We start from the raw sequence: 26,717 nt of genomic DNA, 5'->3' as shown, positions 1-26,717 counted from the left end.
ATATATTTTCTTTTGGTATACTATATGTATTCTTAGTATTTAGTATCTTAGCATTTAGAATATAAAGTATACTAAGAATATATTCTAATTTTAAGAATATTACCTGAATTTATAAAACATATTCTAAAATTCCAAGTACACGGAGAAAAAAGGGAAATGGAATAAAGTATAACTTTTGCTATAGTTTAAAAGTAAAACCGGAACTGTCCGCAGTTTCTAACAGATTTTTACTCCAGAGATATTATACTAAAATTTACTATTTCCGGAATAATTTTTACTATTTCAGAAGTAAATTTTACTATTTCTGGAGTAAAAATTGACAGAAATGCGCAGAAACTGCGGACAGTAACGGTTTTACTTTTAAAGTATAGTAAAAATTACTTTATTCATTTTTCCATTTTTCACCACGATATATATATATTCTAAATTTTAGAATATTGTTTTTTCGTTATATAAATGAAAGAATCATTTCTCAAAATATATATTTTTAAATATTTTAATTATTTAATTAAAACTTTTAGTATAGAAAAAAAAAATTTTTTTGTTTTTTATTTCCGTTGGCAAAAAATTATGCAGAAAAGAGCTAATTAATCCCTGGGAAAATCCTGAATTGGAACAATTTCATCTGATAAGAGAAAGGCGAGTTGAAGGATGAGATAGATTTATATATACATATATATATATATATATATATGAAATAAATGTACGAAAATTGCAATTTTTTCGTGGGAATAAAATTAAAAGCGAAGGACAAGTGGCTTGACGCGAGTGGCAAATTATCGTCGCTAAAGGGTTTTAAAAAGGCCCGGAGACGAAAAAGAGAGAGAGAGAGAGAGAGAGAGAGAAAAGACTGAAAAGCGTTTCGGCTTAATCGCGTTTGCGGAAAAACCGAGATAATCCACGGTCCTCGTCTGGACGATGGTTGGAAGGTCCGCATCCGAGACGGTGTTCCGTATGTAGAGTCAGAGAAAAGAGAGGAATGAGGGGAGAGAGAGAGAGAGAGAAAGAGAGAGAAAGGGTTGGATATCCGGATTGATATTCGCGGGCACATGGAATTTTTAACTAGCCTGTGTGGAACCCCTTTACTCATAGCGTGGCGAAAGCGCAGCAGAAAAGTTATGAATCTAATTTTCAGCGTGTTTGTATCCTCTCTCTCTCTCTCTCTCTCTCTCTCCCTTTTCTCTTTTCCCACCCTCTTTTAGTCCTGAAACTACCCACTCAACCCCCTTCACTCAGTCAACGCACGTTCCTCGCGTTTTCTCCCTCTTTTTCTCATTTTTTTTATCTCTTTTTTCATATATATATATCCTCTCCTCCTGCATCTTCCCTTTCTCATATATTCGTGAATTTCCTCGGGATTTTTTTTCCATCTTTCTCTTTTCCTTCCTCGACTCTCCCTCAAAATTTCTCTCTCTCTCTCTCTCTCTCTCGCTTTCTCTCTTTCACCGTTTGCTCTCGCGCAATAAAGCGCGAGAGGCTTCGTTAGGGTTTTTATCGCTGGACGGATTAATTTCGAGATTTTCACTCGGACGAAGATACAGAGGAAAAATGTATCCCTGAATACGGCCGCGGCCTGGACGGTTCTTTGTTTCCTTTCTCTTCTCTGCGTACAGTGTTCCGTGATTTAAAGCCCCCAATGCAAATTCGCTCCGCTAAAGTTGAATTAGGAGCCGATCTACTATATATATATCTGCGTATCATACAGAGAGAGAGAGAGAGGAGAACTATCTTTGTTAGCCGTTTCGAATTTCCACTTGTCATTAAGGTAATCCATTATCGGGACTTCCAGTCTTTACTATGAGGCATGGCTGTTAATTCAATTAATGGTTCAAAGGTACATCCGATTCGCTCGGGTGTCTTCATTCTCAAATTCAAAATATATATATATATACATTCTGTATTCTCATATTGATTTTCATTTTCAATTGTGAAATTTAAAATTATATTTTCTCTTTATATAAATTGAAATAATAAACATAAAAGCTTATTTCAGTTATATATTAATTATTGTAATTTTGAATATATATTCATATATATAAAATCTATATATTTATTATTACAATGTGAAATAATAGAAGTGACTCAAGTATGCGATCATAAATCACGAATGACCTAATAGGGAAAATATCGCGTTGTTTCTATCGCACGTGCAATGAGGGGAAAAGGGAGAAGGAATAATCTGAAGAACCGGGAGAGAGGAGTGGGGGGGAGGGCAGTTGGTCAACCCTCCCAACAGCGTGGCTGACATTAAAACAGGAGGGCATAGGTATTACGTCCACCCTCTTTCGTATATCTATGCTCCACTCTCTCTCTCTCTCTCTCTCTCTCTCTCTCTCTCTCTCTCTCTCTCTCTCTCTCTCTCTCTCTCTCTCTCTCTCTCTCTCTCTCTCTCTCTCTCTCTCTCTCTCTCTCTCTCTTTCTCTCTCTCTTTCTCTGGTAAAACTCGCAAGCTCGCGTGCTTGATGAAATATATTTAAAACCGTAATTACGATACAATCAGACGTCCGGCGTGACCAGATACACATCTCGAAAGTTAGAAAAGTTGATCGATTTTGTTCGAACTAAAACCAAACTCACACTATATTTTCATCTCTCCCTCCATTTTCATAAAGTTCAAAAGTTATATAAAATGAATATGCGCGCGATCTGATTTTGAACACTAATTTTAGATATATATATATATGTAATCAGCAACCCCTAAAAAAAACCCCTCGATTTAAAACACTTTGTTTTTAAGGTTTAACAGACGGAAAATAAATTTTATATTACGATAAGGTACATGAAAAAACATATTTATCTAAAACAACGAAATATATATTTCTCTAGAATAATGAAAAATTTCCCTCTTTTAGTGAAATATTATTCGCTGTTCCAGGTGAAAAATTTCATTTTCATGTATTACCGTTTAAAAATACATCGAAGAAAAAATATTACGTTTAGAATTATATACTTTGGCATCTATTTTTAGAATATCTTAAATTCAGTATATGTAATATTCTTAAAATAAAAATATATTCTAATTTTAAGAATATTACATATACTTAATTTAAGTATCTATATTCTAAAATAGATGCCAAGTATATAATTCTAAATTTCGTAATATTTTTCTTCGATGTGAGTATATATATATATATATAATTTAACAAAAATTATGTGAAAGCGTATTTTATATATATATATTAATACGTGCCTATAGATGTGGAAATTCGCTCTGAAAAGTAACTTTGTAATTATTCAGATTTTCTAATTAACGTTTCAGTTGGCGATGATGGAGCATCCGCACACTGCGTCTTTCCACCCCCCCCCCTCCCCCCTCTGCCTCAACTCTCGTTTGGTCTTTCTTTTTTTTTTTTTTTTTTAATGTAGCCCACGGCCTTTTCCCTTTTGCTTCGAATTCGCCCTCTGGTTTGTGAGCGTACGTATAATTTTTGCCGATCATATTAAGGATATTTTTCTCCCCCATCTCGAAATTTTTCAAAACGAACAATCCGTTTCGCGAGATAATATTTCTTTTACAAATATATATATATATATAGATATATAAAAGTTTATATGTATATTGAACTCCCTTCTATTAATAATTATCATTTTGAATTTTAAAAAAATTTCATTATTATTAAGAAAGTCTTAGATTTTTATAATCAAAAGTGGAAACGTGCATCATTTTCTGTAGACGCAATTTCGCGGGTTATATACAAGTACCTTTGAACATTAGTGAGGAGAGGGGGGGGGGGCTTCTCAACGAAAAAGGTAGAGGTTTTCATCAGATATTTCACCAGTTTCCATATATATATATATATATATATATTTTTTATTCTACTTGAAACTTACGAAATGAATATCTAACGATATTGGCTCAACTCCCGAGTAATCCGCAAACTACTCATATCCGGCCCATACGAACATTTTTCCCTCCCCACCTCTTTCTCTCGCTCTTTTTTTTTTTTTTTTTTCTCTCAGTATATATCTCATCACGATTCATTACATACTTAAATATCAATGTTCTTTTTAAATACTCGTATTGAAAAAAGGGATATTTTATCCTCTCTAAATCTGAATTAGTCACTAAAGTGATTTTTCAAAAAAAATTTGTTTTACATTTATTATTTGAATGAATAAAAAAAAAAATCTTTATCTAGAACAGCGATATAAATTTTACTAAAAGAGAGAAAGTTTTTCTCTATCCTAGAGAAATATATTCGCTATTCCAGGGAAAACTTATCGTTTTTCCAAGTTTAAGATTTTTAGTAACGAAAATAAAATTTCTTAACTGTTGAATATTTTGTGATTCGTAAAATATCGGTGAAGAGAATCTGTTATAATAACACGAGAGAGAGAGAGAGACTGTATATTACTATTTAATTAATCTATAGTCCGAAGCCTAATCGGCTTTATGACACGCGGCGCCCAAACCCCTCCCCCCCCTCGCGAGGTGTTGTTCCTATTATATATACAGTATTCGAATACGAATACGTTTTGGTGTATTTGTCGACATTTTATTGTCGAGACATTGCGCACTCTACTTCTTATCGTTTAATTATCTGCAAATCTTCCTATCAGAGGACAAATATATGGTAATATCGTGTATAAACACAGTTACCAATATGGCGATCATTTTTTTTTTCTTCTTTTACAATAATTTGTTATCTAATCTTCCCACTCATTAATTTCCTCTTCTTATATATAATTATTTTTGCCGATAATAGAATTTATTTTCGTTTTTGAAATACATACATACATATATATATATATATGTATGTATTCTATGTTCTATGTTTGTTTTTCTCGACAAAAGTTATTCTCAATTTATAATTTGAATCGTAAATCAAATTTACAAATTCCAGTCGACTAGTTGTGTATATATAACGTTGACGACGTGGAACCGCAAAATTTTCTAATTTTGTGCGCGGCAAGTATCGCACGGCCCATTAGAGAAACGAAATTACCTTAGCGACTATCTCCAGCTTTTCTTCTTGGTCTCTGTTCTCTTCTTCTTCTTCTTCGTCTTCTTCTTCTTCTTTAGAGAGGATCGACCTGCAAATTAGCCGTGCCTTTTCAAAAGCGGAATCGCTTTTTCGTGGTATCATGGACGATATTCTTGAGGGGTAAAGAGAAAGAGAAACAGAGGCTTCAGCGAGGAGAGATGAAAGAGAGATTACTCGGTGCCAACGCAAATACGCATGGCGAGTGTTTCAAAACACGTTGGCTAATGTACCAACCACACGGGGGATCAAGACTTCTTATTTTTTTTATTAGATCTTATGTCGAATTTTTTTCTCTTCTCAACAAAAATGATTTTTTTTTTTTTTTTTAAATGAACGGAACCGGAAGGAATCACTATCAAATTTCCCTACTTGGAACTTTATTTTTTATCGAATGTTGAGCGATTACCAACCCACTTCCCATCCGGAAAGGTTATATTGGGTCATTTATTATCTTATTGTTTTTCGAGAAAAAAAATTATTTACAGAAAAATAAAATTGATTTTTCATTTAACGCTGAGTGAGAAAAAAAAACAGTTTTTCATTGGAAAATCATTATCAGTATATAAACGTAGTACAAATAACCATTAAACTTGAGCGGATGAGGCATCGAGAACAATAAGAAATAACGACAGGCTGCGAAAATTCACTTAAGCGCACTGAATTTCCAATAAAGACATTATCCGTGAAGCAAATTCTTATCCGTTCAACCGTCCTGTTTCTTCGACATCTATATAGTGGAGAGGAGGGTAAAATAAGAAGAAGTAGTAGAAGGGGTATTCGAAAGAGGTTGGGAAGGTTCGACGATTATCGGCTTCGTGGATTACAACAGGCTGATGCTTTGAGCAAACGATTTTCTTTTGGGGGGGTAAAAGCGACAAGGAAAGGGGGATAAGAGGAAAGAGAGAGAGAGAGAGAAGTGAAAGAGAAATAGAGCTATTATTGGCTCTAAGGAGAATACTTATTGAACTCTTAGCGCCGTTTTTATCACTCCTTTCCCGCGATTCAAGTGTTTTTGGCTTTGTTTAAGGAGTCAAAGTGGCCCTTCTTTTTCAATCCCTCACCTCTTGGTTTTTCTCCCCTAGAAACTTTTCTTCTCCCCCCCATCTCTCTTTTTGTACCGCTTACTTTATCAAAATCATTTCCTTTTGAAATTCCATAACAGTACCTCTTTTTTTTTTTTTAACCAAAAATTTACTTGAAACAGCGAAAGATTTAACTGAAACAAGTAAAACTTTTGCTACTATAGCGAAATGTTTCGCTGTTACAAGTAAATTTTTTTTTTGTTAACTCAATAAATATACTATCGACTACTAAAAAAAAAAAAATCCCTATAACTTTCGAAATTATAAAGAGGCAAGGAGAAGACGTCGCATTCCGTCGTCTTAACGGGCCGTTCGGTCTGAAAGTTTCAAATGCCTCGGCTAAATATACATTTCCATCGCATCGCGACTTCGACTTTACGCTAAAGATTAATGTCTCTTTCTCTCTTTAAAAAAAAAAAAAAAAATTATTTCCATAAATAAAATTTTTTAAAAAATATTATTTCAATATAAAAAACATTCCCTTAAGTGTTTAAAAAAAAAAAAATGTTTCACTTTATATGAGGATAATTTTTATTTCCCAACATCAAAGCAAAAAAATTGTGTGTGTGTGTGTATATATCACTCTCGGTAAATGCACGACTTTCACTCATCATCTATCGGGAATAAATTCATAGGAATAAAGATTCTCAACGCGCCGTTTTTTTCCCGTGGAAGCGATTATCACCATTAAAAACGAAAAAAAAAATTCTGAATACCTTTCAATTCAACCGCATCGATATGATGTTGCATTACTGGAAAAAAAATTGAAACTAAAATCGACGTGTATGCATCACTTCTTCATTTTTTTTTTTATCAGCAAAGGTTCGCTCTCTCTTTTATTCAAAATTATATATGCGCTTTTCTGATATTGCTGTTTGCCCTAACCCCTTAAAAACACACTTAAAAATGTAAATAGCGAGTCATTTACTTTGATTTGTAAAGCGTCTGCGCATTTTTTTTTTTTTTTTTTGGAATCAATATTTACTGCTTCTATACAGAAAATAGATTTCTTTGATTAAAAGAAAATTTTCCCATTTGGAAAGATTCCCCGGAAAGTGCCCCCTGGAGGTTCTATCAGAATTCCGACGGAACTTCCGACGGAGTTCCGTCGGAATTCCATCGAAGTTCCAAAGAATTTCCGTTGGGATTCCGACGGAATTAGGACTCTAAAAATTTTGAAAAAAAAATTAATCGGAACTCCGTCGGAATCCCATCGGAAATTCTTTGGAACTCCGATGGAATTTCGACGGAATTACGTTGAAAGTTCCGGCGGAATTCTGATAGAACCTCCAGGGGGCACTTTCCGGGGAATCTTTCCAAGTGGGACTCTAAAAATTTTGAAAAAATTAATCGGAATCCCATTGGAAATTCTTTGGAACTCCGATGGAATTCCGACGGAATTACGTTGGAAGTTCCGGAGGAATTCTAATAGAACCTCCAGGGGGCACTTTCCGGGGAATCTTTCCAAGTGGGACTCAAAAAATTTTTAAAAAATTTATCGAAATTTCGTCGGAATCCCATCGGAAATTCTTTGGAACTCCGATGGAATTCCGACGGAATTACGTCAGAATTCTGATAGAACCTCCAGGGGGCACTTTCCGGGGAATCTTTCCAAGTGGGACTCTAAAAATTTGGAAAAAAATTAATCCGGAATTCCGTCGGAATCCCATCGGAAATTCTTTGGAACTCCGATGGAATTCCGACGGAATTACGTTGGAAGTTCCGGCGGTATTCTAATAGAACCTCCAGGGGGCCCTTTCCGGGGAATCTTTCCAAGTGGGACTCTAAAAATTTTGAAAAAATTAATCGGAATCCCATCGGAAATTCTTTGGAACTCCGATGGAATTCCGACGGAATTACGTCGGAATTCTGATAGAACCTCCATGGGGCATTTTCCGGGGAATCTTTCCAAGTGGGACTCTAAAAATTTTAAAAAAAATTAATCGGAATTCCGTCGGAATTCCATCGGAAATTCTTTTGAACTTCGATGGAATTCCGTCGGAATTACGTTGGAAGTTCTGGCGGAATTCCGATAGAACCTCCAGGGGGCAATTTCCGGATAATCTTTCCAAGTGGGTATTATTTATTTCAAACAAATTGTTTTCTTTAAATCAAAGAAATCATTTCACAGTGTGTATACATTTATTAAATAAAAAATTAATATACTGACCTCTTTGTCCTTTGTTTGAAGTTCTTGTTCAATGTTACTGTTTGGCGTCCTCCTTGGATTACTGGAATCATGACTTTGTTCGATTCCTTGAGGATTTTGGGATAAATTTTGTCCCTCAGTCTTGGAATTTCCATCGTTCACTGCGGCAAGTTGCTCCTTTAATGCAGTGACCTCCTTTTCAGCCAAGCTTGCTTTCTGTAAACAAAAAAAAAAATTCCCAAAAAAATTAATATTTGACAAAAAACTCTATAACAGAAAAATTAAGATTTTATTTAAATCAAACAAAGAGGTTGCAATAATTATTTTAGATTGAAATCAATTTCAGTTTTAAAAAAAACTGAAACTAACAGATTATTTAAGTCTTTAAAGTTTACGGCCCATTCGGCGCCGATATTCTTGAAAAAAAAAAAAAAACCCAATGACGAACGGAAATAAACACCAACCTATCAAAGTTCTCTGGTTATGTGGTGGTTAACGATCGTAACCGGTCGGTTGACCACTTTAAACAACGCGCTCACCTAACAACTCTGTAAATTTTCCCCTAATATCAGAACCGATCGTTAAACTATTTAATAGGAGTTTCACGCGCGCCTTGTATATAAGACGCTATGAAAATCAATCAATTTCGTCTCGCGCCTATATTCAAATACCAAAAATAGAAATTTAAATTGAATGCCCCTAAAAATATAGAATTATATAGAAAAAAAAAAAAATTTGTGAAAAAAAAGAAAGAAAAAAAAAAAAAGAAAATTGATAAAGTAGAAAATATATTCTATTGTATGATTCTTCTCTTATACAATTCAGTTTTGTAAAAAGAAGCATGGGAAAAAAAAGAGAAAAAGAGAGAAAGACAAGGGCGATAGGCCAGTACCGAAGGTTGGGATTACCTTTTTAAACTTTCCCCATAAAGTATCTAATAAATATTGCTCGCGGGCTCTCGTTGTTCTGCTCGGTCGGATATTAATTATAGATGCTTTTATATTCAAAGTAGCTTCCTATCTCCCTGTGTCCTATACCTTCTCTCATTTTCTTTTTTTTTCTTTCTCTTTCTTTTCGTCTTTCATACAAGTTTACAATTATTATATAAAATTCATTTATTCGAATGGTAAAGTAAAAAAACTTATACCTAATGACTTGATATATTTTATGCGTCAATATGATGATTCGTGTAAAATGGACACGATTGGCAAATGAAGATAGGAAGTGAATGGGAAGATCACAGAAGAGAGAACGAGAGAGAGAGAGAGAGAATAACAACGTCTAGTAATGACCCATTGTTTCCTGCAAAAACCTTGACGATGTTATCGATAATTACGAAATGATATGGGAAGCATAAATACATATCCGCGCGCGGTCGTTAATTCGCGGCTGCTCTAATGACGGAGACGGATACGTATCGATAGTCAACAATTCACATCCGGTTTATTTGTCACGTGGCAAAAAAAAATTAGCTTATAACTATTTATACGAGAATTATGAAAAATATTTCAAGGTTTTCTTATAGGTTATATTGTAAAAATGCCAACATAACCTAAAATTAGTTTAACCTTTCTTGTCACAAAACAATTGTATTTTTAAAATAATGATATTCAGAATATATTATATGAATTGATTTATAACAATTTTGCGATTGATGAGATCAAACACAGCGGCAACGAAGTTTGAGTCTGGCCGGACGATATTTTACTGCCGAATTCGTAATTACTTTAATTGGCTCCAGATGCTAATTAATGACCTAAACATATGCCGCGCTATATAGATCAAACCGATAGGAACTTATGGCGTCACGAGGAGAAAGGGATTGGGGTGAGAACGCATGTGTTTGTCATTACAGTGAGACGATGCCTATCGAAGCTAAAGAAACTGACTCAATTTGAATTCTATGATCGATTAATTACATAACCTATATATATATATATTTTATGACAAGAAAAGAACAAGTCACTAATTAGTCATTAAACTAAATTATCTAGTCTTCAGAAACTGAAATTAGTTTAATAAAAGGGTTCTATAATATGTAATAGAAAAATGTCTTAAATTTTTTTTTTATATATATCTTTTTTTGAATTGTGGCGATGGATAACTAAGGTTTCGTGACGCGAGTCATTAGGGACGAACTTTTACACGAGTCTAACGACCAGAGCGAAGGTCGAATGGAGAATGGAAGCAAGCACCTATATCATTAGTATGGCTACTGCCTTTTGATCCATACGATCATCGAAGATCGATTATCATTTTTCTTTTTTTTTTAAAGGCCCCTGAGGTCATTATTGCCCGTATATACTCACAATAAGTAATATCGACGAATTTCGTCTCGCTTCTTCTTCCTCTTCTGTATCATCAAATTGATGATTATATATATATAGTATTTGCCGCCAAGGTCCCATATATATATGACCCGTATCGATAGGTATTTATCGATTCGATTCGGAGATCAAGATTTCTTTCTTCAATATCAAATATAATATTCGATAAATTATTCTTAAAATTATATTTTTTTTTACAAAAATGTGTGAAATTTTTTTTTTTGAAAGATTGCAGTTTTTAGAGATCAGATTTTTTTTTGGAAAGTAGGATGGAATTAGAAAAAAAAGAAGCTTTTGATTTCTCTCTTTCTTCGAGGGGGGTTTTTCTTTCTCTTTTGTATTCTTTTCTCAAGTTAAAAGTCCACACGTGTGATAGCTCATGTACGGACATAAATGCCAGTATTAAGCACCGTTCACACGTGTGTATTTTACCCGCGTTAGAGCGGCATTCGAGTAACAGCTGTGGCATTATATATACGTATAGCAGTCGTGCCCCGTCAAACGTGGAACATTCTTTGTGCAACCCAAGAAGCGATTCTAGATCTCTTCTTCTTTCTTCCTCTTCGTCATTCTTTTCTCTCTCTCTCTCTCTTTCTCTCTCTTTACACTTCTCCCTCTGTGTTTTGCTTCATTTTTTTTTCCCCCATCATTCGCAACTTCAGTTTCTCCTTATGTCTCACACTCGAAAATCCTTTTTCGTCGATCTATAATCGCAACACAAACATACCGGGCACCGCAAACATTAGAAAGTAAACTTTTTTGCTTGTTAGAAGCTCTCATTGAAATTACAGTGTATTCCTTTAAGACATTCGTTAGTGAGGAAAAAAAAAGAGTCGATATACGATCAACACACTCGTTGAGAAAAGTAAATAGACTGGGAATTTTATTTTAAAAAGCGAGCTCCATTTTTAAGTAATGACAATTTATTAGAATTGATTAATTCTGGGAATTTTTGTTAATACTATTTTATAATTACCACTTGGAAAGATTCCGCCCCGGAAAGTGCCCCCTGGAGGTTCTATCAGAATTCCGCCGGAATTTCCAAACCCAATTCCGTCGGAATTCCATCGGAGTTCCAAAGAATTTCCAATGGGATTCGAACGGAATTAGGACTCTTAGAATTTTGAAAAAAATTAATCGGAATTCCGTCGGAATTCCATCGCAGTTTTATCGGAGTCCCAAAGAATTTCCGATGGAATTCCGACGGAATTCCGATTAATTTTTTTTCAAAATTCTTAAAGTCCTAATTCCGTTGGGATCCCATCGGAAATTCTTTGGAACTCCGATGGAACTCCGATGGAATTCCGACGGAATTACGTTGGAAGTTCCGGCGGAATTACGTTGGAAGTTCCGGCGGAATTCTAATAGAACCTTCAGGGGGCACTTTCCGGGGAATCTTTCCAAGAGGGACTCTAAAAATTTTGAAAAAATTAATCGGAATTCCGTCGGAATTACATCGGAGTTCCATCGGAGTTCCAAAGAATTTCCGATGAGATTCCGACGGAATTCCGATTAATTTTTTTTCAAAATTCTTAGAGTCCTAATTCCGTTGGAATCCCATCGGAAATTCTTTGGAACTCCGATGGAATTCCGACGGAATTACGTTGGAAGTTCCGGCGGAATTCTAATAGAGCCTCCAGGGGGCACTTTCCGGGGAATCTTTCCAACTAACAACTTTAGTAAGACAACTGATAACTTTGAAAGCAATACACACATCAAGAAATTGATAAAAGAATAAAGAAATGTGACAACTTTACTGCAAAAAATACTCGAAACTCTATATATTCTAAAAGTTTAATTAAGCAGTGAATTAATATGTTCCCAAATGTCAGGAAAGAAAATGAAAAAAAGACAATGTATGTGCAAAAAAATACTTTACAGTACTAATTCACAAAAGACAAGAATAGAAAATCGCCTTGACATTTCTTCACCTTTCATCTCTTTCTAAAAAAAAAGCTATATATAAAGAACGAAGTGTCGAGAGAGCATATATATATATATAAAAAATATAAAGAGAAAGAAGATCGTGTCATGTTTCCCTTCTTGACGATTCGTGTATGTATATATGTTATATGCTCCAAGTGTTTTCCAAGCCGCATATTGCAGTGTCTAGAGGGCTATAGGGCCGGTCGATATCTTAATAATAAATACAAGAGGGGTTCATTCTGATGGCTGGTTGGTGTGAGATTGAAAAAGGGGAGGTGATTGGAGGACCGAAGGGTGGAAGAGAAGGGGGGGGGGATGGGGATCGGTGAGAAAGATGAGACGCATGGATAGCTCAAAGCTTATGCGAGAAGAAAAAGAGAAGGGCATTACCAGGAAGTATATGAGAGAAGAGGAGGTGATTGTGATAGAGAAGGCGAGAAGATTCGCACCTCGTGGTGTAATGAGAAAATTTGAAATATCGCACACTTCCTCCCACAACCCTCTAAACCCACTTCCCCTCCCAAAAAAAAAGAAGAAGAAAAAAAAAATAACAGCCCCGTAGTCATAACCGACTGATCCACCCTGCCGCTCTTCCCGCATCCCTCGGGAGATTATAAGAGGGCTGTATAAGAATCTCTTCTTCTTCTTCTTCTTTTTTTTCTAACTCCCTCTCCCATTTCGTGGTGAATTCAACAATATTCTCTCATAACCAAACTCCTCAGGGTGTATTTCAATCCAATGGAAATACTAACATTTAAAATCTCATTCCCATATATATATATATATATATATATATCTCATTTAAAAATTTTTGAAGAAAAAAAAGTTGAATTGATTAAAATTTAAAAAAAAAATAATTTCGAAAAATTAACTGTGGCTGAATTTTAAAGTTTCGCTAAGGAAAAAAAATCACCCTCCATCTAGCCTCGAGGTATTTGTTGAAAAAAAAATGAAGAAAAACCCCTTTGATGTCCTCTATTGTTCTAATGAAAAAATTAAAGCCCCTTCTTAAATAAGTACTCTTTCTTCTTTCTTTTGTAACTTTTTTTTTTTTTAATTTCTATAGTGAACTAATTATTTACTTACTTTTGAAACTGATAAATTACATTCGAAAACATCGATCATAAAATTTATTTTATGACAAGAGTATAATTATTACAGTATACCCTAGAAATTATAGAACACACTTCCGGTATGTATGAGCATTTGGAGACGAAACATTCTCACGGCTGTTTCTAATAAATCAACCAGTTTTTTAATAAAAAAAAAAAAAAAAATTACCGATCATCCGGTCCAAGTTGAACTGCGATGAAAGAGAGAAATATATATACTTATTCCCAAGAAGATGTGTCGGCGTCGATTTCCTTTTCCAAAGAAAAAAAAAATTCCACAAGATGTTGAGAAAAAAAAAAGTCAAACGAGAGAAAAAGAGTCGCGACAAATAAATGAGTGAGAGAGAAAAAAAAAGGTTTAGATGTACTAGTATGTGTAAAAAAAAAAAAATTGCATTCAAACAATGGATATATATAATATATAACGTATATATGCGACAAAATCGGTAAAGGGAAGCAATCGCGAGAAACCGATTGTTGGGGAAATTTACATGAATCGATCACGATTGTTTGGCCGCGGAATGAGCAGCCGGCCGATGCACATAGCACACAGGAGAAATAATTCGCAATCCATACGGGCTGCTGGGCAATCGAGTTACCGTTTGGCCATTTCCATTCCGCTCGGTCCAACGAACGACAATGGCCTTTCGTCAAAAGCCAATCATCTTTATGTTCCTTTCCAATCGATCGTGTTCAGTTTTGTAATTCCACAAAAAAAAAAAAAAATATATATACAACGTTATTAATTTTCATACCCCTATCCCCCCTCTTTGTATGGTAAATCAAAAAAAAAAAATCACATTTTTTTTTTGTTTTTAAAAACAAATGTAATTTTTTGACGTAAAAAAAATATATACTTGAAAAAGAAATTTTGAAATTATTAATGCGCCTATATGATTTTTATGACATACCACACAGTATAGTGGAGGGGGGGGTCTAATGGCACCCTGTGGAAAAAAATAGAGAAGGGATTTTGGTATAGACGTCATTGTTTCTGAATGCGTTCGACACTCGCACACCCTTACTGGTGAAAACTACCCTTACAACCGAGAAAGAAGAGAAGGGGGGGGGGTAGGTTTACAATTCAAGCCACTTTTTCATCCTTTTTCTGACTCCTCCTCCCCTTCCCCCCTCCTTTCTATACTTTCTCTCGTATGTAGTCTCTATTCTGTTTCGCACTTTGTGCATTCTTTCACACATAGATTACAATATTACCACCTCACCAACTACCATATAACCCTCACTCGCCCCCCCCCCCTTCTATTTCGTCTCTTGACACGCCAACTCATTTTTTTTTTTTTTTTTTTTTACTCTAACCACCCTCTTTTTCCCAGTGAGCTGATGTATAGGCGCACTTCTGATCATAACATAAATTTTAATGATGACCCGTGATGAAAATATAAGAACGTCTCGATATTTATGGCGTCTGTTTCATGTTGTCCGCTTTGGTTCCTCCTATTTCGCGTCGTCGTTGTAGCGAATTTTGCGCCTACGTCGCATCTCTTCTCTCAATGTTCAACATTTATTTAAAGAAAACATGTATATGCAGATAATTGATGTTTTCAGTGCTTAAAATGGGTTATGCTATACACACTGTGTCTTGAAAGATGATAATAATAATAATAATAATAATAATAATATTAATAATAATAATAATAATAATATTATTAATAATAATATTAATAATAATAATAATAATAATTTTACTGCAAAAACTGGTTGTCTTAAAAGTGCAAAAAAAAATACGTCTTGTTTTAAGACGTTTTTCGCGTTTAAAACGCACCGTGTTATATGTGTTATGTTTTAAAATTTTTAACTTAAAATACACAACGAGTTGTATATTTAAATATATATGTGACGCGCTCTGAAGAAAGGGATCTTTGAAGCAAAAAATTATAGGTTATGTTTCAACATTTTTAACTTACACTATACACAAAGAGGATCAACTCTCAAAATTATTGATATATTTAAGTTAATTCCCACTTGGAAAGATTCCCCGGAAAGTGCCCCCTGGAGGTTCTATCAGAATTCCGCCGGAACTTCCAACGTAATTCCGACGAAATTCCATCGGAGTTCCAAAGAATTTCCGATGGGATTCCAACGGAATTAGGACTCTAAGAATTTTGACAAAAATTAATCGGAATTCCGTCGGAATTCCATCGCAGTTCCATCGGAGTTCCAAAGAATTTCCGATGAGATTCCGACGGAATTCCGATTAATTTTTTTCAAAATTCTTAGAGTCCTAATTCGAATTCCGATTAATTTTTTCAAAATTTTTAGAGTCCCACTTGGAAAGATTCCCCGGAAAGTGCCTCCTGGAGGTTCTATCAGAATTCCGCCGGAATTTCCAACGTAATTCCGTCGGGATTCCAAAGAATTTCCGATGGGATTCTGACGGAATTCCAACGGAATTAGGACACTAAAAATTTTGAAAAAAATTAATCGGAATTAATTAGTCAGAATTCCTTTGGAACTTCGTCGGAATCCCATCGGAAATTCTTTGGAACTCCGATGGAATTCCGACGGAATTACGTTTTGGATGTTCCGGCGGAATTCTGATAGATAACCTCAAGGGGGCACTTTCCGGGGAATCTTTCCAAGTGGGTTCATTATTAAATTCAAAATATAAAAACTGATTTTAAGTTTACATATATAAATAAAATAAGAAACTTTTAATCAAGATAAAACAAAAGTAAACATAACCTATGTAATATTTGTCTGCTTCTAAGATTCCCTTTTCTTCAGAGCGCGTCATATAAAGGAATTATCCAATAATTTTTTACGGAATATATATATTTAAATAAATGTGCATTTTTAAAGAAAAAATTTTAAAATTTCCTCTTTCGACAAATTTAACTTTAATTGAAAGAAAAGATATATATAGTTATAGTTGTTAAAATATTTTTAATAAAAATTTTTAATTGAAAGAAAAGTCATATATTTATAGTTGTTAAAGTATTTTTAATTAAACATATATTTTTATAATTCATTCGAATTTAATTTTAATCGTAAATATATTATTTAAAAAGAAATCTTTTTTTCTATATATATTCTATATTTAAATTTTTTTTTTAAATTTTCAATAATCACAATCACTACACGGAGAAAAATGGAAAAAAATAACTTTCACTATATACTTTAAAAGTAAAACCTGAACTGTCCGCAGTTTTTACTCCGGAAATAGTAAAAATTAACTGTTTCCGAAATAATTTTTACTAATACAGTAGCAAATTTTACTATTTCCTGAGTAAAAATTGTCAGAAACTGCGGACAGTTCAGATTTTACTTTTAAATAGTAACTTATTATTAAAAGTTACTTTATTCGTTTTTCCATTTTTCTCCGTGTATATATATATAAATTTTGTGAGATATTTTAATATATCGAAATGAATTAAAATAATGTTCATACTGAATATTAAAATATAAATAAAAAAAATTGAAATTAGAATTTTTTTTTTGATCGAAACGAAGTTTTGGAAAATTTTATCAATGATCGTTAGTTGGTTCAATTATTTCCGCAGGTAATTACCCCCGAGTCAGAGTAAGCACACGATCGTTCTTCAGTCCCATCGAAAACTGTTCGAAACTTGTGAGGTGAAATCGACGACAGTCAAGTTTTGAACGATCTTCTTCCTCTTCCGGATGAATCCAAGTAACATCAGGTCTCTATTCTGTCTCTCTATCGAACTCACCGAGGGTTTTTTGGAGTACGCTTCGAGGGTTGAAAAGACAGAGTGCATCCACTCTCCTTTGCCCCCCCCTCCTCTTCTTTCTCCAAACCCCTTTAACTGCCCCATCTTTCTCCATTTTGCTTCTCTTTTCCGATCCTTTCGTTCTCCTCCTTCTACCATCCCTATAGCGCACTTTTGACGCTTCGCTCTTTACAAAATCCTTTGATTTCCATCTTTTCGGGGTGGGTTATTCTCGAACCTTCGATATATATATATATATAGAGAAAAGGGTTCCTTTTCAAACCCCTCAGTATCCTCGTGGTAACCAGCGACCCCTGATTGGTACGATAAAGGCTTTAAAGGTGGTGGGGTAGAGAGGGAGGGTAAAACACTAATTAGTTATCAAAGGCAGAAGGAAGGGGTTTTTCTGGTGACAAAATAGTCAGACTTTTCCTCACTCTTCAACGCCTCTTATCGAGCCTATCTCTTTCTCTCTCTCTCTTCTAAACCCCTTTCTTCAGCCCCATTTTGGATAATGTCCTAGTCCCTCATCCCTTCCCCAAATGTCTTAATACTCTCAAGAGAGGCGCATGTATTGATTTTCGAATCATTAATTCTACGTCTAATCAGAACTTGTGTGATATTGAGGGGATGTTTCGGGTGGGTGGGAAAGAGGTAGGGATGACGCTCATGACTCGAGGGGGTATGAGCGAAAACAAAATATATATATATATATATATATATATATATATATATATATATATATATATATATACGTGTTGCTGACTGAAACGTCAAACTCCTCATATACATTGCAAACAGCGGGCAAATACTAATATCCACGTGCACATACCAAGCACGTGTAACCCCTTCGGATATGCCAATCTACCACACCTGACTCCGTCAGTTATAGCAATGCTAAAAAATACGAGTTTGAACCCGCGTGTATATAAAAAAACTGTCCATTACAGATTGTGTGAGTCTTTTTTTTTTATGTAACATGTAACGTGAGTTAAATTTTCTGTATATATTAAATTTAATACCTCGAAAATTATAATAACTTGCAAATTGTTTAAAGTTGTAGGAATTTTTTTTTCACAATTATATATAGAAAAAAAAGTGGAAATTTATATATTTGTCAATTGATGATATTTTTCAAGACAGAGCAAAGACTGATAACTTTGTACAGAAAAGACAACTGATAACTTTGTACAGAAAAGACAACTGATAACTTTGTATAAAACAGATAGATAACTTTGAGCGAAAAGAGATTTGATTTTGTACTCAAAGACAACTGATAACTTTGTATTAGGCAGGCAACTGTTAATTTTGTACTAAAAAATAACTGATAACTTTGTACGAAAAAGGCAACTGATAACTTTGTACAAAAAAGACACAACTGATCACTTTGTATAAAACAGGCAACTGTTAACTTTTGAGCTAGAAGACAGCTGATAACTTTGTACGAAAAAGACAACTGATAACTTTGTATAAAACAGAAAAGTGATTACTTTGAGCGTAAAGAGATTTTACTTTGTACTCAAAAACAACTGATATTAGGCAGGCAACTGTTAATTTTGTACTAAAAAATAACTGATAACTTTTTGTACGAAAAAGGCAACTGATAACTTTGTACAAAAAAGACATAACTGATCACTTTGTATAAAACAGGCAACTGTTAATTTTGTGCTAAAAGATAGCTGATAACTTTGTACGAAAAAGACAACTGATAACTTTGTATAAAACAGACAAGTGATAACTTTGAGCGAAAAGAGATTTTACTTTGTACTCAAAAACAACTGATATTAGGCAGGCAACTGTTAATTTTGTACTAAAAAATAACTGATAACTTTTTGTACGAAAAAGGCAACTGATAACTTTTTACAAAAAAGACATAACTGATCACTTTGTATAAAACAGGCAACTGTTAACTTTGTACTAAAAGATAAATGATAAATTTGTACGAAAAGACAACTGGTAACTTTGTATAAAACAGAAAAGTGATAACTTTGAGCGAAAAGAGATTTGACTTTGTACTCAAAGACAACTGATAACTTTGTATTAGGCAGGCATTTTGTACTAAAAAATAACTGATAACTTTGTACGAAAAAGGCAACTGATAACTTTGTACAAAAAAAACAGGTGACCCTGTAGGAAGAAAGCAACTGATAACTTTGTATAAAACACGCAACTTTTAACTTTGTACTAAAGGTAAATGATAAATTTGTACGAAAAGACAACTGGTAACTTTTGTACGAAACAGACAAGTGATAACTCTTGTGCGAATATAGCTATACTCAAAAGATAACTGATAACTTTGTACAAAAAAGACAACTGATAACATTGTATAAAACAGACAAGTGATAACTTTGAGCAAAAATGAGATTTGACTTTGTACTCAAAGACAACTGATAAATTTGTATTAGGTAGGAATTTTGTACTAAAAAATAACTGATAACTTTGTACGAAAAAGGCAACTGATAACTTTGTACAAAAAAAACAGGTGACCCTGTAGGAAAAAAGCAACTGATAACTTTGTATGAAAAGACAATTAATAACTTTTTACGTAAAAGGCAACTGATAACTTTGTATAAAACACGCAACTTTTAACTTTGTACTAAAAGATAAATGATAAATTTGTACGAAAAGACAACTGGTAAATTTGTACGAAAATACATAACTGTTAACTTTTGTACGAAAAAAAGGCAACTGATAACTTTGTATAAAACAGACAGCTGCTATTTTTTTGTACTAAAAATAACTCTGTACGTAAAAGACAAGTGATAACTTTGAATATAATGCAACTGATAACTTTGAGTGAAATGTAACTGATAACATTGTGTTAAAGGACAACTGATAACTTTGCACGAAAAGACAACTTTATGTGCAAAAAAAAACTTAGAATAATTTTCCATCTCTTTTATATATAAATATTTAAATTCATATTAAAACAAATATTAAAATTAAATTTTTGCACTTTTTTTAAAAAAAAATTTAAAAAATTAGATCGACTATTTTTTTTTACATTTATATACATAATTCGCAATTGTATATACATATCTATAAAGTGAAGAGGGACTTTCGCGAGTGGGCTGATGGTATACGTAAGTGAAATTGGGAACATTGAATTTTACGAATATTGGGAGTACTAATTAATGGCGACATTCGAAATCTCGCGGGAAGTTTCTAGCGATTAAGCCCGCGGCCGCGATCCGAGAGAAGGCAGTAAGAACGAGCGTTAAGCTTAACAGTGGAAAATTGCCAATTTTCTCGATAATGAAAACTCCCATCGTGGTTAATTCAATTCCCTTAATTTCGTCGCATTGAATTCGACGAAGCTTGGTGAAGAAAGAGAGAGAGAGAGAGGGAGAGAGAGACCTCGCTGAGTACATATACTAAACGCTTTAAAGGGAATCAATTATACCATTTCAAATCGATTCTAACATGAATCGATCATACTCTCCAAAGTCAATATGAGAAATTATTATAATTTATTTTTTGTTCATTGGATTATAATTTTTGAATTAAAAGGACATTATTTAATGGAATTTATTTTTTCATTATATTTAAAAATAGAATCCATTATTATGACATTTTATTGGATTTTGTATTTACAAAAGGTTTTTCTTTTTTTTTGTATACACAAACGCGGTTATAATAAAATGGAATTATAAAGTATATATATTAGAAATCCACGTGGCGCGAGTAATCAGTGTTAATCAATGTCAAGTAAGTGACAAATTGTATGATCTGAATTACAATTTGCAGAGTTTATCGTTCGATTTTTGATCTCGTGCTCAGTGTATTATATACGTCATGGAAACTTAATATTTCGTTTGTCCTTCGACTCGAATAATAATTAGCCCAACTCGTCAATGTACACACATATATATATATATATCGAGTAACTGATTTACGAGAGAAAGAAAGAGAGCTCTAGATAAACATATATTTCATGCATTAAAGTAAAAAAAGAAAAAAAATTATCAAAAATTACACAAAAAAATTTTTTTAAATTATATTACATATTTAACTATATATATGCGAATATTTCATGTCATTTTAATAATTCAAATTATTTTTTAAAAAAAATTTTTTAATTATAAAATATTTGGCAAGTTAAAAAAAAATTGAAGTTTAAAATAGCAATTTAACAATTGATGATCTTACAATTGAAGAGTGGGGGGATGAAAAATTAAACACACTACATCAGAGACAAAGGAACGTTAATTTAGCAAGCAGTGTATATCTGTTAACTGAATCAATGAGTCAGCGAGGTTGATTATAACACACAAGCAGTCGACTCAGTGATCGGAGAGAGAAAATATATATATATATATATACGTGACATTTTCAAGGAGCGATGGAAGAAAGCCCAGTCAAGATCAAAACTATATGTCTACACCCGATACCGAGAGAGAGAGAGAGAGAGAGAATCTCATATACTGCGTAACACATGTATTATTACTTAAACAGTAGCAAACACGCGTAATTCATGCTTACATATACGTATTTATATATATATATATATATATATATATATATTATTTACGAACACATTTACAAATAAATACGAAAGACGCGTCGATAAAGTTGCACACGGCCTACGTCGACGCAAAGTGAATTTTCAAGGGGGTTTGAGGGGGGGGGGGGAAGGGACTCTCGGATATAGGGTCTCTCTGATGGAGGAGGTTAATATCGATTTTATCCGTGTTTTAAATTATTACTCATTGTACCTTGTGCACGGTGTATTACGAGGGACGACGACGACGACAACGACAACGGGTCTTTGCATATCGTTCAAAAAGGGTTAAGGGTGAGGCGGCTCGCACCCTCTTTTGTTACCCAATCTCCACGAGAAAGACCCTTAGAAAAAATTTCACAGAATTTTTCCCCAAAAAAGAAACAAAAATGTATCATACAAATTATATACATTTATCAAAATTATACTAACTTTATTTTAAAATATAAACAAACAAAAAAAGAAATTCTACTTTTAATGGAAATTTTAAAGTATTTTTTTTGAAAAATTTTAAAATGTAGCGGCAGAGTATATGTTACTTTGTATTTTGTTAGAGAGAGAGAGAGAGAATGGAATAAGGGTGTAAGGGATTGAGAGGAAAGATAAAGAGAGACGGGGTTTAAAATAAGCGATAATACTCGGGCTTTACTTAGCTAATTAGGGCTCTCTTCCTCTGTATCCTGTGTTCTCTTTTCCTCTTTTTCTTCTTTTATATATATATATATATATATATACAAGGGAGGTTGTACATCCAGTCGATGTCGTTCGCGTCTATTTATCTCTCTCGATCTCTACCGCGACTTGACGATGGGTATTAATTCATTTGGATATTATTTCGCGAGGCAGCGGTATTAACATTCTCAATCAGATTAATTAAATTATTTTCCTTAACGGCGAGAGAGAAGCTTTTGGAATAAAATTGACGGTCGAGAAAAGCGAACGAGAATCAGACTTTGGATGATGAGAAAGAGAGTGGGTTTGGTTAGGATATATAAGGGTAAAAGAAGAGGGTTGGAAAGGTGGGGAAACGAAAGGAGAAAACCAGACGAGGCAAGGGGTTAAAGCAAAGGTCTAGGATAATTACCCACATGGCTGCTAATGCGTATTTTACTTTGATCAAGTCCATGTTTTTCTTCACTCGCCTATCAAACCATCATTTCTCTCTTTCTTTTTTTCGAGAATCCCCCCTTCGAAAACCTTCTAAAACTCTGAGTATAGGTAAACTTTTGTCTTTTCCTTCCAAAATGTTTTAATTATATTTCTTTTTACTTTTTTACTAATTTTTGTTTTTTTTTTTTCTATTTCAGATTACGATATCAGCAATTGGTGAGTAATTTTTATAACGTAGCGACACATAATTGTTCTTTTTTTTTGTTTTATAATACAGAGGTCAACGTCATTATTATTGGTATTTTTCCTATTAGGCTCGCTCATATGTATGGTATGAACATAGGCGAATAAAAATGATTATCAGTCTTGTGAGCTTTTAGCCATTTTATTCGTTAAGTTTTTGTATAATAACTATAAACAAACAGTTTGTTACCATACATATCTTTAATCATGGTGGAATGAATGTTTCATGAAAAACTCCAGATAAGAGTGAGCATAATCGCAAATTGAATTTGAGTCCTAAGTGGTTGGTATTGCTTATAGGGTACAGTCACAATTGTACAAACAACGTGCCTGCCTTCAGCTTGGTATGACAATGTGCATAACAACCTGGAGACAGGCCCGTTGATTGTACAGTTGTGATTTTACCTTAAAGTGGTCCAACACTTTCTTTGACTTGATATTCAGCGATGGTTTATCTTAACGGTGGTTTAAAAAATTTTGTTTTAGTTAAGGATTAAATTGGGAGCGTATTATTATAGGTCTCTCAATTACTCCTCATCTTTTAGCAATCTAATTTTTTTATCACTGTAAGGCATTCAATATCGCAAGGTTTGCGAAGGTTCATTTTTGTTATTCTTTAATTGATATTGAATACTCAATTGATATTGAAAAATGTACATTAATGAACCGTTTAGGTGTCCTGTTATATACGGGATGAAGATTCTTCGTTTGGATAGCAGGAAAAAAAGTAAGTGCGGTAATTATTACCCAAAATCGCAAATTGAAGTTAGTGCTAAGGTGGTGTATATTTATAGGGTATAGTCACAATTGTGCAAACATTGTGCCTGCCTTCAGCTTGGTATGACAATGTGCATAACAACCTGCAGACAGGCCCGATGATTGCACAGTTGTGATTGTACCTTAAAATGGGGTTCCCCATCTTCTTCGACTTGATCTTCAGCGATGGTTTGTCTCTCCTTTTAAGGAGCAAGAAGGTTACGGTTATTTTGATATTAGGGTTATTTAAGGTTATGTTAACCAATGCGCACGAACAGTTACCCCCTCAATTGGTGTAAAATTTATTATAGTGTTATTTTTACACAATTTCTGATTTTTTTCAGTTTTTTTCGAATCAAATTTTGAATGAATGAACCTTAAAGTGTTAATTAATGTGTCGCTACGTTCGTTATTTAGTGTGAATGTTTATATATTGCGAAATATTTTACATTATCATTGTTTTAAAACTAACACTGCCAATGTTTAAAACCCACTTGGAAAGATTCCCCGGAAAGTGCCTCCTGGTGGTTCTTCCGCCGGAACTTCCAACGTATAATTCCTTCGGAATTCCATCGAAGTTCCAAAGAATTTCCGATGGGATTCCGACGGAATTCCGACGGAATTAGGACTTTAAGAATTTTGAAAAAAGTTAATCCGAATTCCGTCGGAATCCCATCGGAAATTCTTTGGAACTTCGATGGAATTCCGACGGAATTATACATTGGAAGTTCCGGCGGAATTCTGATAGAACCTCCAGAGGGCACTTTCCGTGGAATCTTTCTAAGTGGAAAGATTTTATTTACCCGTTAAACCCTCCCCTAACCGATAAATATGTTTTGAGGTTATGTATATTCCTTGATTTGATCATAAAAAAGTACTGACAAATTTTAAGGTTATGTTACTTTTTTTTACAAAAAAGATTTTGAAACAAAAAATTTACTCACGTTTACCCGTTCAATAAATTCAGACAATACAATCAGAACTCACCTGAAACAGAAAAAAATTTATATCTATTAATTATAAATAAAAAAAAGTGTTGGGAATAAAATTACAAATTCAATCGATCAATGTGGAAATTGATAATAAAAAGTATGAGAATAATTAGTGGAAAGTAATACAATTGAAAATATATATATATATGTGAAGGTGCCCGTCACTAATCAGGAAACTGTCGTTGAAATAGAAGGTGAGATAATTAATGAGCTACGATACGGTAAATATCGAAGTCGTCAGATATATATATATATATATTTCCCGTTAGTAGGCCTCTCTCGTTTGAATTGAATTCTATATAAATTCGTATTGGTGATTCTCGACCGGCGCACCTCGTTACCAGCCCTTATTAATCAGCAAATTGTATTCAACGGAAGGCACCGCACGGTTCAATTGAAAATTTAACGAATGACTCATCATAAAATAATTTTCCTCCTACCTATATCATTATTAGTTATAAATAGTGTGTGTATATGTGTGTCATTAAATTATAAAGTCAACAAGATTATAACATACTAATCCGCTAATTGAAAACATACAATGATAAGAGTTTTATATTTTTCTAATATAAAACTTATTTTCTCAATTCTTGGATAAAATAATTTTTTCTAAATAATTTTTTTTTCTGTTTCATCAAAATTAAAAATAAAAAAACACTCTTTCTCATAGCATTCCACAGGGGAATTTTTTAATAAGAGTCCAATAAATTCAATCAAGTTTATTTTCTCATTACAAAAACCGGTCTTTTGTCTCGTGCGATTTATTTCATTTGATTCATTCTTTGGCTTTATTCTGAAAATGTGAATTAAAAACTCAGTGAGGAATGCTTTTGTCGATGACCCATAGGAAAGTGAGGGTCGTCGCTTGATTAGTCGAGAGCGTTGACAGCCAGTTGCCGAACATGTTTTTTTTTTTTTTATTTTCGCCATCGAACATCTCATTTTGGCCTTTCCTTCTGTCTATGTCGTTTAAATATCGAACAAAAGGGTTCGCGAGAGAGAGAGTGCCCCCGATGTTGCGGCATAGAAATGTCATTCAAACTTTGTTCCTTAGCTCTATGAATATAATGGCACGCACTTATTGTTCTAATTTGTGCATACGATTAACGCGTCTGCCGATGTTGTATATGTATATGTGTGGCATGTGTTTCATTCGTAAAAACGAGTAATGCGAAAAAGTATATTAGAGTGCGCGGCTTTTGGGAAAAAAAAAAAAGGAGGAGGAGAAGGGGAAAAATTCTCGCGACGAATAGAGAGAACACACGACGACCCACTCCCACATACAAAACATCTGCAGAACTTCAGATAGATTTGTACAAAGCGTGTCAACCGGATACAATGCTCACCATCTGACGCTCAATTAACGAGTTAATGCGGTACCGTTGATAATTAAACAAATACGCGCGATTTTTTTTTTTTTTTTTTCTAGAGACCCAACAACCCCTCACCTCAAAACCATCATCCGAAAGCGACATCGTCCCTACTTTGTCTCGTTACGTATTTTTTTTTTTTCCATCGCATTCCAAGTTTTTTTCCTTCTCTATCTCTCCCTCTCCTTCTGTTGAGTTTGCATTGTGCATTGATCGTTATTATTTGCAAACGGAAACGGATGTGTGAAGCAAATATATAAGCAACGAATTTCAAAATTTTATTTTTTTTTTTATGCAATGCGCAGCATTTTTTATTAAATGATTTTTTTCTATCAATATTATGTTATTTAATACTATTTTTTAAAACAAAAAATGTAATAAAATTGATTACAACATTGTAATACAAGAAGTATGCTGCGTGTGGTATATTTGAGTAGAAAAAAATTGATGACGAAAAAAAATTGAAGCGCAT

At 33.7% G+C, this 26,717-nt stretch overlaps 1 protein-coding gene across 12 annotated transcripts in view; it reads right to left on the bottom strand.

Annotated features, from left to right (window-relative positions):
* Positions 1 to 26,717, bottom strand: part of LOC127277372 (homeobox protein cut-like) — an 83,760-nt gene that overhangs the window by 32,700 nt on the left and 24,343 nt on the right. For all 12 annotated transcript variants that reach the window (XM_051298463.1, XM_051298468.1, XM_051298465.1 and 9 more), the window contains one exon: positions 8,238 to 8,432. In XM_051298463.1, the coding sequence (XP_051154420.1) occupies positions 8,238 to 8,432 (195 nt within the window). The remainder of the gene's footprint in view (positions 1 to 8,237; positions 8,433 to 26,717) is intronic.

This window comes from Leptopilina boulardi, unplaced genomic scaffold (genome assembly GCF_019393585.1).
Source record: "Leptopilina boulardi isolate dan_hultmark-lab unplaced genomic scaffold, ZJU_Lbou_2.1 LbouV2_165, whole genome shotgun sequence".
Lineage (NCBI taxonomy): Eukaryota > Metazoa > Arthropoda > Insecta > Hymenoptera > Figitidae > Leptopilina > Leptopilina boulardi.
Note: the sequence above shows the minus strand (reverse complement) of the source record. Positions and strands in the feature narration are given on the sequence as shown.